An 18,943-nucleotide genomic window follows, 5' to 3' on the forward strand; every position below is an offset into this window, starting at 1 on the left:
AGACCATGTCGGAGATGCTTATTAAATGCAACACATTTTGTAGATGGTATGTGCAGCAGGCACTGTACACGAGGTAAAGGCAAAAATGTTCAGGGTGGTGTTTAGGCTGCTTCATCAATGACCTTCCTCCCATCATCAGATAGTGACAATGCTCACTGATTGGTAATTTCATACCTTAGGGCCTGCCATTGAGGAGAAACTCAACTGTACCAGCCACATAAATACTGTGGCTACAAGAGCAGTTCAGACACTGGGTATCCTACAGTGAATGAATCACTTTGTGACACCTGAGAGCATCTTCATCGAGTACAAAGTGCAAATCAGGAGTGTAATTAAATACTCTCCAGCCGATGAGAATAAATCTGAAGAAGCTCGATGCCATCAGGGCAGAGTAGCCGACTTGATTGGCACCCTATCCACCACCCCAAACATTCTTGCCTTTACCTCAAGGGTACAATGCTTGCTGCACATACCATCTACAAAATGTGTTGCATTTAATAAGCATCTCTGAGATGGCATCTCAAATCTACAGCCTCTGCCATCAAAGGAAATGTTTCCCTCCAACCCATTCAATAGCCCGACTTGGAAATATATTACCCTTCCATGTTCATTGGTGCTTTTAGTCTTGGAGGCATAGAGTGTACAGCACAGAAACGGGCCCTTTGGAGCATTACATACCTGCCAACCTTTTTGCCTATCTACACTAATCCCATTTGCCTGCATTAGGTCTGTATCCTTCTATGCCTGTATAAATATCTCTTAAACCTAGTGATTGTATCTGACCACCACTTTCCCTGGCAGATATCAATCACTCTCTATGTAAAAATCTTTCCCCTCGAATCTCCCTTAAAAATCCTTCCTCTCATTTAAACCTATGCTCTCTTGTTATTGATATCTCTATTATGGTAAAAAGATTCTATGCACCCTATCAATGCCTTTTTGAAATTTTATATACCTCTATTAGGACACCCCTCAACCTCCTTCGCTCCAGGGAAAACAAACCCAGTCTCTTCAATCTCTTGCCACAACTAAAGTCATCCCATCCAGGCCATATCCCGGTGTATCTCCTGGTATCCTGGTAAACCAATTCCAATAAAGTTGCAATATAACACCCCAAATTTTATATTCTATGCCCTGACCTATGAAGGGAATCATGCCATATGCCTTCTTCACCACCCTATCTACCTGTGTTGCCATTTTCAGTGAAAAATGGACTTGAACCCCAAGGTCCCTCTGTTCATCAACATTCCTTAAGTCAGAATCAAAAAAGGATGAAAATGTTGGAAATCTGAAACAAAACCAGAAAATCCTGGTAAAACAATCAGCAGGAAGGCAGCATCTGTGGAATGAGAAACAGAGTTAAACATTTCAGGTTGAAGACCCTTCAGAGCTGGGTAGAGAGAAAAACATTTTAAGGCACAGAGTATGCCTCAACCCTGACCTCAACCGATTATCTCCCCTCCCAAATTCTCTTTCCATAGACACTGTTTTTCCATCTCTGAACTCTCTCTCTGACAACACCACTGAGTACCTTCACCAGAAGTACTGCAGTACAAGTTGGTGGGTCACCATGCCCTTCTCTTGGGCAATTGATACTGGCCTTGCCAGTGATGCCCAAATCCTCTAAATGAATAACAAAAATATCTAAGACATTGACTGATGGGTACACTTCTACGAACAGGACTGTAACATCTGTGGCTTGATTAGTCTGTGGCAAAATTTTGCTGGATTCCAGTCTAAATCTAATTTCAACTGCACAGCACATTTTCACTGCTGTGAGAACAAATTTCTAGAACCATTGGCAGAATATTTTTTGACCATAAGTGATAGGAGCAGAATTAGGGCATTTGGCTCATCGAGTCAGCTCCACCGTTCGATCATGGCTGATTTATTTTTCCCTCTCAACCCCATTCTCCTGCCTTCTCCCCGTAACCTTTGACACCCTTACTAATCAAGAATCTCCACTTTAAATACACCCAATGACGTGGCCTCCACAGCCGTCTGTAGCAATGAATTCCATAGATTCACCACTGTCTGACTAAAGAAATTCCTCATCTCTGTTCTAAAGGGATGTCCTTCTATTCTGAGGCTTTTCCCTCTGGTCTTAGACTCTCCCATTACTGGAAACATCTTCTCCATGTCCACTCTATCCATGCCTTTCAATATTCGGTAGCTTTCAATGAGATTCCCCCCCTCATCCTTCTAAACTCCAGCAAGTACAGGCCCAGAACCATCAAACACTCCTCATACGTTAAACCCTTCATTCCCGGGATCATTTTTGTAAACCTCCTCTGGAACCTCTCCAATGCCAACACATCCTTCTTTAGATATGGGGCCAAAACTGCTCACAATACTCCAAATGTAGTCTGTCCAACACCTTATAAAGCCTCAGCGTTACATCCTTGCTTTTATATTCTAATTCTCTCGAAATGAATGCAAACATTGCATTTGCCTTCCTTACTACTGACTCAACCTGCAAGTTAACCTTTAGGGAATTCTGCACTAGGACTCTCAAGTCCCTTTGATAAGATAAGATCTTTATTAGTCACATGCACATCGAAACACACAGCAAAATGCATTTTTTGCGTAGTGTTCTGGGGGGCAGCCCGCAAGTGTCACTACGCTTCCAGCGCCAACATAGCATGCCCACAACTTCCTAACCTGTACATCTTTGGAATGTGGGAGGAAACCAGAGCACCCGGAGGAAACCCACGCAGACACGGGGAGAACGTACAAACTGCTTACAGACAGCTGCGGGAATTGAACCCGGGTCGCTGGCGCTGTAAAGCGTTAGGCTAACCGCTACACTACCGTGCCTCCAATTTCTGAATTCACTCCCTGTTTAGAAAATAGTCTCTGCCTTTATTCCTTCCTCCAAAGTGCATGACCATATACTTCCCTATGCTGTATTCCATCTACCACTTCTTTGCCCATTCTCCCAACCTGTCCAAGTCCTTCTGCAGACTCCCTGCTTCCTCAACACTACCTGCCCCTCCACCTATCTTTGTATCATCCACAAACTTGGCTACAAAGCAATCAATTCCATCATCCAGATCATTAACATATAACGTGAAAAGTAGTGGACCCAACACCGACCCCTGCAGAACACCACTAGTCACTGGCAGTCAACCAGAAAAGGTCCCCTTTATTCTCCCTCTTTGCCTTCTGCCAGTCAGCCAATCTTCTATCCATGCTAGTACCTTTCCTAGTACCATGGGCTTCCATTTTGCCTCACGTGTGGCACCTTGTCAAAGGCCTTCTGAAAATCCAAGTAAACAACATCCACTGACTCTCCTTTGTCTATCCTGCCTGTTACTTCTTCAAAGAATTCCAACAGATTTGTCAGGCAAGATCTCCCCTTAAGGAAACCATGCTGACTTCGGCCTATTTTATCATGAACTTCTAGGTAACCCGAAACCTCATCCTTAATAATGGATTGTAACATCTTACCTACCACTGAAGTCAGGCTAACTGGCTTATAATTTGTCTTTTGCCCCCCTCCCTTCTTAAAGAGTGTAGTGACATTTGCAATCTTCCAGTCCTCTGGAACCATTCCTGAATCCAGTGATTCTTGAAAGATCACTATTAATGCCTCCACAATCTCTTCAGCTACCTCTTTCAGGACCCTGAGGTGTAGTCCATCCAGTCCAGGTGACTTATCTACCTTCAGACCTTTCAGCTTCCCAAGCACCTTCTCCTTAGTAATAGCGACTATGCTCACTTCTGCCCCCTGACTCTCTCAGACCAATAACTTAACAATTAGTTGTTAATTCTTAAGTCGTATAGATCAAACCCCTCTATCTTAAACATTTTTGGGCTAAATACATATAGCTTTTCATTCAGTTTTATAACATTGAATAAGGAAAACTATTACTCATGAACAGAATCTGTTCAAGGAAAACCTTCTCAGGTTAATAAGCTTTGAGTAGTAAACATAAATAAATCACATATCCTGAGCACAAGTACATTAAAAAAAATCTGATACATCTTCAAAGAATCCATGCAGGGTGTACACTGACAAGTTCTAAACTGTCATGTACTTCTATGTTTTCTGCTTTGTTATTCACTTTTGCTTCTTTTAAATCTTTTTTGTTGTTGTCATTTTCTGCATCTATGCCTCTTCCTTTGACACTTCCCTTTGCTAATCTCATTGCTCAGTTGTATCTTTCATACTTGTCCTCCATACTAACTCTTGACTTCCTATTTCAGTTCTTTTTCTCATCTACATTCTTCCATCCATTAATTACATATTTATTGGACAACAAATTATGTAGACCTCAATGTTTGCATTTCCACTGTATTTCTGAATTGTACAGCTTGTCAGTGAGTTCTGATACATAAAAATACCCTTCGGCTTCTGTTAGGGTAATAAGTGCAATCGCAGATTTCAAGTCATACAACATGGAAACAGGCCATTTGGCCCAACTTGTCCATGCCGACCGTGTTGCCCAGCGAGCTGGTCCCGTCTCCTGCATTTGGCCCATAGCCCTCTAAACCTCTCCTATCCATGTACTTATCTAGATGGCTTTTAAATGTTGCTAATGTGCCCGCCTCAACCACTATTTCTGGCAGCCCATTCCAAATACACACCAGAAGCTGCCCCTGATGTCCCTTTTAAATCTCTCACCTCTGATCTCCTGTTTTTAGCAACCCCTCCCTGGGAAAAAGACTATGTGCTTTCACCCTGTCTATGCCCCTCATGATCTTATATACCTCAATCTCCTACATTCCAGAGAATAAAGTCTTAGTCTGTACAACCTCTCCTTGTAACTCAGGCCCCAAGTCCAGGCAATATCCTAGTAAATCTTTTCTGCACTCTTTCTAGTTCTTTCCTCTAACAGGGTGACCAAAACTGTAGACAATACTCCAATTGCGGCCTCACTAACATCTTATATAACTGCAACATAACTTCCCATCTCCTATATTCAATGCCCTGGCTGATGCAGCACATTCTAGTAGTTTTATTTTTTTTCCCTGCACATTCTCCAGGACTTCAAAACTTTTATGGTGTGGGACCCCAAACAATGCACCATTTTTATTTATAGATTAACGAGGACCAATATAGAACTTCGGTGTAAGTGCACTATATCCAAATTGTAAACTGCTAACAAAAGACATTGCACCATTTGTATTTTAGGTAACTGTCAGCTATTTATCACAATGGCACGTTCACAAACCTATGTTTTTTTTTGCCTCCTGCAATTCCAAGCATTTGAAGGGCTGGATCAATAGTTACAGGAATAACTTCAGGTAATTAGCTTTATTTTTGGTTGGAAGCTGATCAGATCACTCACAATTATAGAATCACACCACATAGAAGAACATTCAGCCCATTGTGTGTTCTGAAAAAGCTGTACAATTACTTTCGCTCTTTGCTCATAGGCCTTCAAATTTCTCATCTTTAAGTATATATCCAATTTACAATGAAAGTCATTAACAAATCTGCTTCCAACACCCTTCCATGTGGTGTATTCCAGACTGTAATAACTTGCTGCAAAAGAACATCTTAATTTCCCTCCAGAATTTTTTGCTTAACAATTGAAATTCTGCCAAGAGAGCCACAACTTGTAAAACATACTGCAGTAGCACAACATTTTTGGGCACTGTGCAGGTGAATTTTAATAAACAGTAAAAATTATGTTTGTGCAGCATACAAAATTTTACCTGGCACTTCTGTGCCCAGTACACGCTGGTTCATGCAGGACACTTAGCATATAGAAAGCACACAGATGATGCCAATTTTTTGCTATGCTCAGCATGGAAGCAGTTTTTTTTTAACAGCCCCATGCATTGTAGCTGCACTGTTCAAAGGATTACTCTGCCACTTTTCACTTAGGTGTGCAATGTGTTGCACAGGAATGGAGTCCAGTGTTGCTAAATTCCATACATGTGAAGACTAATTCGTGTAACTGTTACCATGTTCAAATGAAAATGTAAAACTTCTGAACTTTTTGGCTACTCTTTGCTAGTGATTTTCCAGTGGCACATTGGTGCATTGCACAAGGCCCTGTCACTACACAGGAGCCTCGCTATTGAACAATGGGCTACTTGCCAGACGAAGTTGACCATGGGATATCTGCAAAAGGGGAGCGCCAGTGCTCTAGAAAGAACTACATTATTATCAGCTTTAAATCAGGAGTAAGCCATCACTACCTTACATAAAAACTAGAGGGTGAACTCCTGCAAATGGTAAATTAAATTGGTTTATTATTGTCACATGTACTGAAGTATATGCACAATTTAGTGATTTTCTTCTGCTTTGAAACCTACATGTCTGTGCTTAGAGAAACCACATCTCTTCTAAAGGTAGGTTTCCTACCTCACACCACTGAACTGGCTGGCAAGGCAATATTTTTATATATTGTTGGAGTTCTACTGGTGGGATCACTGATGCTGTCATCCTGAGAGAGTGCAACAATTTCCTGCACCTTGCAGTTGCCAGCACTCTTCCAGTTTGGGGCTTCTGATGGTTTTATGTTCTGGTGGAAACTAATATGCACTTATGCAGCTTTTTTTCTCCAGACCACATTTATGGCTGATTTTCTGCTCCCAGATGGCAGCTTTCTGCACCTGGGTGACATCAAGTAGTACCTCACTAGCAGTAAGGAGTTCCTGGGTGGCAGAGATTTGAAATTTCATGCAGCTAGGACAATGCACCTAATATACCCATAAGCATTCGGTTCAGGCTTCTCATGTTGCTCTTTACTAAGCCATCTTGTGTTTACCTTGCTCTTCAAGGAGCCAGCACAGCAGATCCTCTGGTTCCCAATCCTAATTGCAAGCCACTTTTCACACTCTAGAGTTACAAAACTTGTCATATGATCTTCCAGTATATTCATGATTTTGTGCATTCATTATTGAGAAGCAATAACCAAATGTAATCTTGAGGCAGAGTACCATTATAGTATGTTATTATTTGTATATTAAATTGATGCACCATCTTAAAGTACCAAAGAAGTTACCAGTCAAACTTTAACAGCTCAGTGCTGTTAGTGACTCAGAGTAATTGCAGTAAGAAGTCATTACTTTTATTAATTGGTTTAAAATGACAAGGTATGATATAGCCTACAAAATAAATTTACTAAATATCAAAGCCACTAATGTGCTTGTAAACCACATGGAAACTAGTTACTTGATAATAGCTAAAATGTATCACAGTATATTCACATGGATTTTGTCAAGAGTCTGTACTTATTTTGAATTCTCTTTCAAAAAGGCTTTAAATGGCTCTAAGATCATCAAGACATGCATAGTGTCAATTGACCAGTATCAGGTTTATTATCATTGACATATGATGTGAAATTTGTTTTGCAGTAGTAGTATAGTGCAAAGACCTAAAAATCTGTAAATGACAAAAATAAATAAGTGTTAAAAAAAAGGAATAATGTAGTGTTCATCGATTGTTCAAAAATCTGATGGAGGAGGGGAAGAATTGTTGAGCTTGGGTCTTCAGGCTCCTGTACCTCCTCCCTGATGGTAGTAATGAGAAGAGGGGAAGTCCTGCATGGTGAGGGTCCTTAATGATGGCTGCTGCCTTTTTGAGGCACCACCTTTTGAATGTCCTCAATAATGGGAAGGGTTGTGCCCGTGATGGAGCTGACTGAGTCTATAACCTTCTGCAGCCTCTTACGATCCTATGCATCGGAGGCTCCATACCAGGCTGTGATGCAACGAGTCAGGATTGCTCTCCACCGTACATCTACAGAAATTTGTAAGAGTCTTTGGTAACGTAACAAATCTCCTCAGATTCCTAATGAAGTAGAGCCGCTAGCATATCACAGTATCACAGAATATGTTTATTTGATTTGCACTTTATACAGGGATGGGCCTTAAATTTTTAACACATAGTGCATTTTTGAATTAAAACATGTACCATTTCACACTTTGAGCCTTGCACACAGTAGGATATCATCATTTTGAGGAGTCCCCCAAAAATGTTGTCGGCCTCTGGGCAGCAATGTCCTTGCATGTATTTCTGTGCACATTAGAAATTTTTATCCTTGATCTCTTGATAAAGGGCTATCTTTGCAAAAAATATGATTTTTTCAAATTTTGTGGGACTTTGGACTGGAGATTGTGACACTTGCTCTTGCTGAGGTGGTCACAGTTGGCTGTATATAGATTGTGGAGAGGGTAGAAAGGATTGGTGGTTGAAATGGCAGAATCACGGCATGTTTGCAAGAGGCCTTTGGACATTCTTGTTCTTCCTGGCTCACAGACAGACCTGGAAATGCAAAGAGCTGCAGCATCCTTTCAGTCCACAGTTGTTACATTCATATGACTGCCAAAATGTCAAGAACACTGTCTCATTAACACATTAAAGTCAGTAGCCCTCCAGAGAGTTTACTCCAAACAGAAAAAGACATATTCATGCCAAAATGGGATTAGATTTTTATAGCTTGAGCAAATAAAACTGCCCTCCCCAACATCCAATTCTCTCCTATCTATCTTAGGGGGAACATTTAAAGTTCTCCCCCGTGTTTGTTTTCAGGGCAAGATTACACTGTAATTGCACTTAACCCTTAAATTATTTGACTTTGTATTGGAAATTGTGCACATACACAACTCTGAGTAAGTCAAGGGAACTTGTGACCATTGATAATTTAGTGGTCGTTCATTTCGGTGTTCCAAAAAGATTGGATGTGAATACTAATTAATATTTTAATAATATACAAAGGTAATTTTGAGGTTTGATGATAAAACAAAAACTTGGTGAGAAGTACTTATTCATTTTAAAGCCTTTTTAACAAATATGTACATTTTTTCTTTGACACATGAAAGTGCAAATAACTTATCTATTAATATGCTATAAATATTCTTTGATTATATTTTCCAGATGGGAAATGCAAGCAGGCTCAACTCTTGAAGCCAAAGAAAAGGATATGGTAGATCACCTACAAAAAATGTATTTTACTGAGAACAAATATCCTTAGTATTGCAATAACATTAATCAAAAATATGTAACTGGTTCAATTCTGCTTTTCTATTGCATTTTAAATGACATGCAAAAGTTTGAAACATTAGAAAAACATATGTAATTATATTCATAATTAAACATACCCTATCTTCTGAGGACGTTGTCCTCTAATACCTGTAACATAAAAGCTTGTAATATGAAGTTAATTTGGATTTAGATTGTATTTCTGAGAAAATTAGTTAGATTTGTGGTGTTAGGTGAGAATTACATTATTTACCTCTTACCCTGAGGCTCCAGGAATTTAAGCGATATACAGAAATGTCAGGTAGCTGGGGTTTAGACATGGCTTTTGAGGAAAGAAATACCAGTCTTATTCCTGCTCCAGATAACCAAAGGCCCTTGTTAGAAAAAGCATAGTGTGAATGTTGCTTTTGTGCAGGTTTTGTATTCCTTATAATATGTAATAAATCACTGTGCACATATTACATTTTGCCTCATAGTTCCTTGAGGGATTTTAATAATAAACATATACATCTTATAAAGGTGTGGTCTGCATTACTTCAGTGATGGTGGACATTCAGTGACATTGAAAATTCTTCTCTTAGGTGCAATAATTTGCCAATTTACCAATAATCATTACAGGCGACTTTGACACCTGTTGATAACTATGTGAACATCATATGAGAGATAATAGGTATAAATGGGAACTGTCAAGTTAAGAATGCCTGAATTTATTGTGCTAATCAGTATTCAGTCTGCAAGGTCGACCCCAAGCTTCTGTCATTTTAATCCTACATCCAGCTTCCACTTGGAGCTCTTTGTCCCTGGCTACCTATACTATTCTACAAAGCTGACCAGGAGATCAATAGCATCTCAGTTTTCAAAATGCACTTTTTAAAGCAAGTTGATAGTCAAATTGGAACTCACTCAAGTTATTGGTTGTGATTTTTTTTGGTAGCTTCATATGTTTCAGACAATGTGCACCATATGAAGGCACACAGGCAGGTCCCAAGATTACAACTAGATCCTTGGTAGGATATAATAGGAATTAAATCTTCCTATCAATATTTTACTGGATTACACTCTGCCATTGTACTCTCCTTCCTGCAACCCAGACTCTTTCCTCTTTGCTCCACATGTTTATCTCTGATCACATGGATATTTTGAAACAAATTTCTTTCTCATTCGTTGTCATCTGTTGCTGCTGGATTTCTTAATGGGTTCTAACATTATTCTGCTATTCAGGTTAATAAACTGATCTTGCTTGGTAAGATCATCTTGAACACAAACAAGGACTTTCTTCTTTTGATGTTCTACAGACATTAGCACAGATCGTCAAATTGTGTGACGGTGCCAAGCTCCCTAATTTTATAATTTTTAATGGATGGCCCTACAGTCTCTGGACCTAGCTAAGTGATTTCCCTGCCCAAAACAATGATTAATAAAACTTGATAAATATGGACTCCTGCAAGTGTAAATAGTCAGTGGAATACAGTAGTAGGTTTCTGACAGACCAGGACAAGGCCCTTGTTTGTAGTTTAGAGAGTCCATTTTCTTCCCCCGCATTTACTGAGGGTTAATTACACCCAAATGAGAATATTTGACTGTTTATCCATCCAAAGTATTATTCTGTATGGGAAATAACAATAATAAACATATACAGTTCTTTCTGGGATAATTACTGAAGCCCCAGTAATGGATTTTAGCTTAGAATATTTTATGGCTTAATTAGCTTAGAATTTGCAGTTACAATGAAAGCAAAGCTGTTAATGCACTCTGTCACTAGTGTATAAAAATGACAACAATTTCTAGTGACTGTGCATACATAATTAAATATAGAAATCTGCATGTTGCTGTTAGTGTTACCCAGTTCCTCCACAGGGTTGCAGTGCTGTTGCAGTTTTAGTTAGTGTAATCAACACAATATTTGTGAGTTAATATACATTTCCAAGTGTTATGCACTATTCTCACTGTAAAAATCAATGAAAGTGTGCCCCTTGTTGAGTAAGGTGTAACTGAGACGTTAGTAGTGCAGTAAAGCAGAAGCTAAGAATTGCAGTCAGTGGAAAATTCCTGTGCCCATTGCTAATTTACAAAAGGTACTGTCACTTCAGCAGTAACTTAAGATCCAGGATAAGCTCAAGCCAGAACAGCTAGCCATAAAAAGCAGGAGTAAATCTTTAACAGCCGGCTAAGCTGTTTCCCCGGCTTAGCAAGCAGTAAAACTGTCAAATAATTTGAAAAACTATTAAAAACTAATATATTAAAACCCTAAAATGCTTTATATTAAAAAAAGATATATTTACAAATATCCATGTAACCTCAATTTATAAAAAACTTAAGTTTCTTTCAGCTATTCATCTCCATTGAAATCAATGGAGAAGCCATCCCTGGACCAGTTCCAGCTTTGGAGAACATACAGAAAATAAAAGCAGACTACATGGATTGTTATCCCCTCAGGATACCCTTTGCGAATTTTATTGTTTTTAAAATATCTTTTAAATGTTGTTTATGATACTTCAGCAATTACCTTAATCCCTCATGCATCCCTAAACTTCATTTTATCATCTATAAAACATTTCAAATGGTGAAATTAACATTGTGTTCTTTACTTTCTGGAATTAAAAAAACACTTGGAAATGCAGTGATATAGGCAGCATTTGTACTGAAAGAGCATCAAAGTTTCTGGTTCATGGTATTTCATTAGTATCTATGTACTTACTCAACAGATGTTGCTTGACTTGCCGACTATTTCCAGCACATTCTATTTTTATTTCAGATTTCAAGCATTTATTATATTTTGCTGTTTACTTCTTGTGAGAATTCTTGAATTTGATTGGCTACTCAGCCAAGATCCTTTTTTGGACATCAGGTGAATCTGAGAATTATGGAAGTAGGGCAACAAAGATGTAGAACCAGCCATACCCTTTTTAAATGGCAGAGCAATCCCAAGAGATTGTATGGCTTACTACTGCTTCTCTTTCTTAAGTTCTTATTACATCACTGTTACTGGGCACCACCACTGACACACTGTGACTACAGTGTGCATCATCCATGAAATACAGTATAGCTATTTGCCAAGACATCAACATCACCCAATCTTGCAACCACCAAGAAGGCCCAGGACAACAGGCAATGGAAAGGCTACCACTTCCATTCTCCCACACCTTCTCTGCTATTTAAAACTAACTTGTTTTCTCTCTTTCCCAATTCTGATGAAGGGTTTTCAACCTGAAATGTCATTTCTGTTTCTCTTCCCACAGATGCTGTTCTACTTAATGAGTTTTTCCAGCATTTTCTGTTTTTTATTATAAGAAATACCAACACTTTTTTGGCAGAGTAGAATGCAGTTACTACTGCTAAGGCTGTTTGTATTTCCTTTCATATTGTCTCATATTTTCTTATGAATTTGGTGACCATTCAGCCCTTTGTCTATGTTAGCTCTCAGAATATTTGCAATAGCCACACTACCCCACTTTCCTATTCTCTTTCACATGCCCTTAACTACCCCAATTCCCCTACCATCCATCTATACCAAGGGGACATTACAGTAAGCAATTAACCTACCAACTATTAGTTTACCATTAGTTGTGAAAGAGTCAGAAGAGAACCGGGCAATACTATTATTTAGAACCATGGGTCTCACCAAGATATGCCTGCACAGAGATTAGACCATTATCAGTTGTTTTTGCAATTAAAGTAACTCAACATGCAAGGTCATCCAGGATTGAAGCTCATAATAAGAACTTGCAGTGCCCCATGAGATACTGGCAGACTGAATAGATCAGATAAGGGAAATGATTGAGAGAGTACAAGAATATTGGTATTGGTTGGTATGCCATTTGCATTTGCAAGTAAAGGAGAAAACATGATGACTCAATAAAGTCAAGAGCTGTCTAGAAGAAAGCATCCACGATGTACAGAGGAAAGATTCTCCCCATTGAGATGTGGGCAAGAATTTATTTTACCTGGTACCAGTTGTGTCTCCCACATATGCCATCTGGTGAATTAGAGTAACTGTATGTCAGTCCATGTCAATACTGTTATCGCGTGTTTTTTCCTGTTGGCTAAACTGCTTTGTTATAATCATCTGTAGGTATTGAATCTGCCATTCTCATCGATAATAATAGGCTCTAGACCACTTGATTTTTAAAAATCACTTGATTTTAAAAATCTGACAAATTGTCAAGCCAGGTAGGAGCCTAAATGAGGTGAAAGAGTTTTATCCACTCTATTTAAGTGGCTGCTAAGTAGCTGGTAATGAAAAAGAGTGTTAAGAGCTTCAGGAAGAAGGATACATGGACGGTATCCCTGCTCAACAACCACAACTTCATCTAGCAGTTGAGCGGAGGAGCAAATCATTGTGTGCATAGTCTATGAGAGATTCCTCATAGTGAGGCATTTCTCTCCAACAGCCTGCAAAATTACTGTTCCCAATGCAAAAGGTGACCCTCTCCATTCCATATTCAATACCTGCAACTGAATACATTATTGATAAGATGGGGAAGCCGAGATGACCTATAGTTTACACACAGCCTGCTGGTTGCTAGTAATATAACCATATATGGGCATTCCTGGTTGAATGTGAACACAATCCATTCCAATTCCCCTCCACATTACTCTCAACACCTGTACTATGGCCTGTACAGAAGGCCCTCACGTTTTCGATGGTATCAGGTTCCCACATTCCACGTCTTGTGATTTACAACTGGTAACATATCAATCAGGTCTCCTTTCAGCTTCATCTCATCCATGGTCCTGGTTCTCAAGAGTTTAACAATAAATGTTCTTGTGCTAACTGCTATATTTTAAACAACCAATATTGAATTATTGAAAGTCCTTGCTGGACTACTGGTTCTTTTATTTCGGTCAAGTATCTGATCATGCCTTGTGGTTAGACTTCATTCTCATATTCCTGATACTGAAAAAATATTTTATATAAGGTTAATAGAATGTTATACATCGTTTCTGCTGCTCTGACTTTTTTTGTTTAAGGTGAAATTTTGATTGCATTTTAAAAATCACAAAAGCCTGAATGTGTTCAAAGGATGCATGATTTTTCATTATGGTTATGGCTCTGACAAGGATTTATTTATTTATAACTAAGCAAGATAGGTTCAGATGGGCTGATGATGAAGGCTTCTATTTCAGAGGGAAAACTTTTAATGAAATCCTTGAATTAATGAGTATCACACATAACATATGGTGTAATTGGACTTTATAAACCCAGTGAGTTAAGATACTACTAATGCGTCTAATAGTAATACGACCCCACACAGCATTAAAAGAATTTCAGTAACTAAGTCGTATCTGACGATATCTTAGATAGTTACAGTAAAGTTAATCGCTGATAGATCTTTCATATTTTACTAGTTTGTCATGCAACAATTTTAATATCACAGACAACAAGATTAAACTTTGTATTAACCAAACCTGCTATTTAACATTGTTTAATATTGGAGCATTTGAAATTATGCTTTGTGCTTGTGCCATGCTACTATGTTGCTGCATTCTAATTAATTACTTCTAGAACATAAAAGGTCTAATAAAATTTGTTAATAACTTAAACGTATATGAATGTTTGATTCATTTTTTTAGAAAAGACAAAGTTTCTTTCCAGAGCTCCTGAATAAGATAAAATGTATTGTTAACTGGAAAAAAAAGAAATCACACTAAAAATTAGAACTATTTTTATTAATTCACCAACAGATTATCAATCTTGATGATTTTCTTTTGGGACTGTTTGTGTTCCACTTTAAGGAAAATATGGTGTGTTAGGCTCACTACATTCTGAAAAATGCAGGTGACTTGATAATGTGAGAGAGAGAGAGAGAGAGAGAGAGAGAGAGAGAGAGAGAGAGAGAGAGAGAGAGAGAGAGAGAGCGAGAGAGAGAGTGAGAGAGAGAGCGAGAGAGAGAGACTCAAACATGCAGTTACTTGATAATGGCACAATCCAAAATGATTAACGTTTCACAAAAGAGAGAACAGTAAAAATTATAGAGACATTGACACACATTCCAGAGAGAAAATGAATTTTCCGTAGGAGAAAGTTAAAATGCTTGGCATCTTTTAAAGGAATCAAAATTGAAAGTAAAGACACATCGATTTTGCGTCAAGACAGTTAAGGATAATGAGTTAAGGATACTTTGGGATAATTACCTATAGGTTAGGTACAAGTTTTACAAAGGAGCACTGGAGCAACTTTTATATCTACACATGATGATATGGTGAGGTACAGCTTTCTGCACGAAGCATTGTTTTTTTCTGTCTGTATCATTATTTATTTCACATATGTGTACATGTTGAGCATATTAATAATCCAGAATTAGTGGCTCTAATACAGAAGGTTAAGCAATACAAATACCAGACAAAATTATAATAATACCACTAGGGGTTCAGGAAATTTAATTGTAAACTTGCAAGAATGAGAAAGTGCAGAGGGGGAAATGCAAGTGCCCTGGGAGGGGTGAGACTAGGTTTTTTTTTTATGGAAAAGGAAAGAGAAAGAAAGATGTAGAAATTGTAGGAGTTCCCTAGTAGTCAGGGTCACTGGGTCAGTTACTTAATTGGTCAGCAGTTGGTTGAAGAATCGGAGGAGCAGTTCACTGTGAGGAGTTTAGTAATGACTCCAAATATCAGGAACAGGGTGAAATATATATGCAAATCACTTTGTTAAGATAAAGAAATACTGGACAATGAATGTTCTGATTATTAACTAGGACCACCTAGTGGATTAATTATCATCCCCAAACATAAAAACTCCACAGTAACATGCAATTTGAGATGGTTCTGGTAATTTTCCATCTGGAAAATATGCTTTATTGTGAAGGATATGTCCTAGTGAATAAAAAGCCTTTTATAATCAATTAATAAAGTGATGATTAAAAATTTCCTATCTAAAAATTAAGCCCAGACAGGGGCGCCTGGAAAGAATCAGAAAATACAGTCAGAAATATAACAATAACAAATATAACAAGCTCAGAGACAGAAAAGATGGTTATAGAAACGGCAAGGTATCACAATCAAGCTGGCACTGCTGCTTAGAATAAAGAAAGCAAACATGTCGGAACATGAAGCTTTGAGGAAACAATTGAAAGAGATTCTGTCCAAAGTTAATGACAAAGGACAAGATGTAACATAAAAATACCCTAGAATCTCCTTACAATTAGAGAGGAAGCAAATACACCGAGAGGTAGAGAAGACAGTGAATATTATTATTATCATTATCATCATCAAGTCTTGAGGAACTGGCAAACAGATTTCAAAATCCATAACATACCCTACTTGATAGATGTACAAGAAGGGTGGTCAGATACTGAAAACTATAGGGTATATTGACAGGTGATTTAATTACTCTTAAGGATAGAATTGAAAGAGAGTAGCCGAAAATGATTCTTATATTTAGTCAAGGGTGATTATTAACCAGGAATCACCAAATCAGGATTATACTTATGACCACCCACACATGTGCAAAGAATGAATGAATGTGTTTCTGGGAAAGTGAAATCCCCAGAGATGGTACATGGAACAGCCCCTCTGCAGACCTCCCACCATTGTTAATAAACAAGGACAAAGCTGGTACACTCCAATGCTGAGTGTTGCACTCATAATTATGGGGTATACATTATAGGAAGTTCCAATTAACAATTAAAATATGGTAAGGACCATTAGTAAGTGGTTATATTTGCAGGAAGTGATTATTGATTTGCTTCTACAATTTTTCTGTTACCTGAATGGAGAAGGTACTCATCAGCGTGTCCCCTAACGCAGTTGATGTCTGTAATATAAACAACATCTAGCTGAACACCACTGTAGAACAAGGAGAATGAAAAGCAATTTGGACACCCCGTATCTCCATTATCTATTGATTACTGAAAGAAATCAACTGAGAAAGCTAGTTGATAAAGATGTACCAGAGAAGTGAGAAAGGAGATGACAAAGAGTGAAAAAGCGAGAAAATGGTAGAAACAATGTGCAATGTCAGCTAAGCTCCCAGTTGAGAATACTAGCCTTAAAATGACTCAATGCTTCCAATGTGATATTGGCCATATTCTGCCTTGTTAACGGGCTAAAACTTTGATTTAAGTAGCAAAAAAAGGTGAGGATTGTTAGAAAATAACGCGTTGATTAGTTGTGTGTATATTCTCCTATTCTTGCAAGTAGAATATATTAAGTATGTAAGATAATCAGAACCATTGTTTATGCTTAATGTAAAGGAGCTGAACTTACATAGAGGAGCAAGAACACAGTTAATGATTTATATACCATTTATTATGAAGGAATCAGCATAGAACTGGACAATGGTGTGTGAACTCAGTACACAAAACAGTAAACTGACTGCTAGATTGTGACTACAGATGCAGCTGCCTGGAGAAATTAAACTGTTGGCTATTGTGTTTTATCATTTATAGTAAATCAATATATGATGTTACTCTAACCTTATCTGATGTGAGTGAATTGAACAGATGTGGAAAAGTTTCTATTCCGGCCACTGTCTGTAAGGAGATTGTACGTTCTCCCCATGTCTGTGTGGGTTTCCTCCTGGTGCTCCGGTTTCCTCCCACGTTCCAAAGATGTACGGATTAGGAAGCTGTGGGCATGCTATGTTGGCGTCGGAAGTGTGGCGACACTTGTGGGCTGGCCCCAGAACACTCTATGTAAAAGATGCATTTCACTGTGTGTTTCGATGTACACGTGACTAATAAAGATATCTCATCTTAGATTGGATCTTCAAACAATCATCAAAAAGAGTAAAGAATGTTGCCCCTAAGTAGCTCTTTGCAGATGGAGAGGAAGAATGTTTAAGACCCACTGAACACGAGATGCCTCGAGTAAGAAACTTTGTCTGTGTAACTCTGGGGATGAAGAAGAAAGATTCAATCACCATTCCCTCTGCTACCCACCCGCCCCCATGAGATGCTCCAAAGATGCCAGGTGACTCACCTGTGACCCCATCCATGCCTACTGTCTGATGCATTTTGGTAACTGTATAACCATTCTGTATCATTGCTCCTGTGGCATAGCTAGTCTGTTATAATCAGATGTGCATATCTAATAAATCTGTCATTTTAACCAATTCAGTTATACTTTGAACCAGATACAACTGTACTATGCAAGAAAGGTGTTCTACTTTCTTGAGGGAGGAGTGGGAGAAGAGAGTGGTGATTAGTGCAGGATAAACACTTATGCTGCCATGGTAAATTGGTTTACTATTGTCACACGTATCGAGGTACAGTGAAAAACTTTGTTTTGCATGCCATCCATACAGATCATTTCATCACATCAGTGCATTGAGAGAGTACGAGGGAAAAAAATAACAGAATGCAGAATAAGGTGTTACAGTTACAGAGAAAGTACAGTGGAGGCAGACAATAAGGTGCAAGTCCATAATGAGGTAGATGGTGAGGTCAAGAGTCCATCTTATCTTACTAGAGGACTGTTTAATATTCTAATAACAGCGGGACAGAAACTATCTTTGAGCCTGGTGGTACATGCTTTCAGGCTTTTGTATCTTCTGCCCGATGGAAGGGGGAAAGAAGAAAGAATGTCCAGGATGGGTGGGGTCTTTATGTTGGCTGCTTTACTGAGGCAGCGAGAAGTGTAGACAGAGTCAATGGAAGGGAGGCTGGTTTCCATGATGTGCTGAGCTGTGTCCACAACTCTCTGCAGCTTCTTGTGTTCTCGGGCAGAGCAGTTGCCATATCGAGCCATGATGCATCCAGATAAGATGCTTTCTATGGTGCATCTACAGAAATTGGTGAGGGTCAAAGGGGACATGCCAAATTTCTTTAGCCTTCTGAGGAAGTAGAGGGGCCGGTGTGCTTTCTAAAGCCATAATATCATATCATTGTGTCCAACCATATCATAGATACAGGAATCCCAGCGTTAGATAGACAATTCAGTCAAATTACTTTCGGAAGGAGTTCTGACAAGAACTCTACACTTTAAAAGCTTCCACCATGGAGGGAAGACTTTGTGTTTCTTGCTTAATTTCTGAAATCCTATGTAGTTATTGAGAGTAACTGT

At 38.6% G+C, this 18,943-nt stretch overlaps 1 protein-coding gene and 1 long non-coding RNA gene across 11 annotated transcripts in view; one reads left to right on the forward strand and one right to left on the reverse strand.

The window, feature by feature from the left end:
• The window catches only part of kiaa0825 (KIAA0825 ortholog), a 279,512-nt gene extending 269,585 nt beyond the window's left edge, over positions 1-9,927 (forward strand). For all 7 annotated transcript variants that reach the window (XM_052020305.1, XM_052020304.1, XM_052020313.1 and 4 more), the window contains one exon: positions 8,837-9,927. In XM_052020305.1, the coding sequence (XP_051876265.1) occupies positions 8,837-8,933 (97 nt within the window). In that variant the 3' untranslated portion in view covers positions 8,934-9,927. The remainder of the gene's footprint in view (positions 1-8,836) is intronic.
• The window catches only part of LOC127572744 (uncharacterized), a 33,035-nt gene that overhangs the window by 6,524 nt on the left and 7,568 nt on the right, over positions 1-18,943 (reverse strand). The window contains exon 3 of one of the 4 annotated variants that reach the window (XR_007956674.1): positions 16,647-16,694. The exons of 1 other annotated variant lie outside the window; for it this stretch is intronic. This is a non-coding gene — a long non-coding RNA (uncharacterized LOC127572744). Of the gene's footprint in view, positions 1-16,646; positions 16,695-17,210; positions 17,773-18,943 lie in introns of those variants that run through there. 2 more of the 4 variants (XR_007956673.1, XR_007956671.1) reach the window with 2 other exon arrangements.

Source organism: Pristis pectinata, chromosome 7 (genome assembly GCF_009764475.1).
Source record: "Pristis pectinata isolate sPriPec2 chromosome 7, sPriPec2.1.pri, whole genome shotgun sequence".
Taxonomy (NCBI): Eukaryota; Metazoa; Chordata; class Chondrichthyes; order Rhinopristiformes; family Pristidae; genus Pristis; species Pristis pectinata.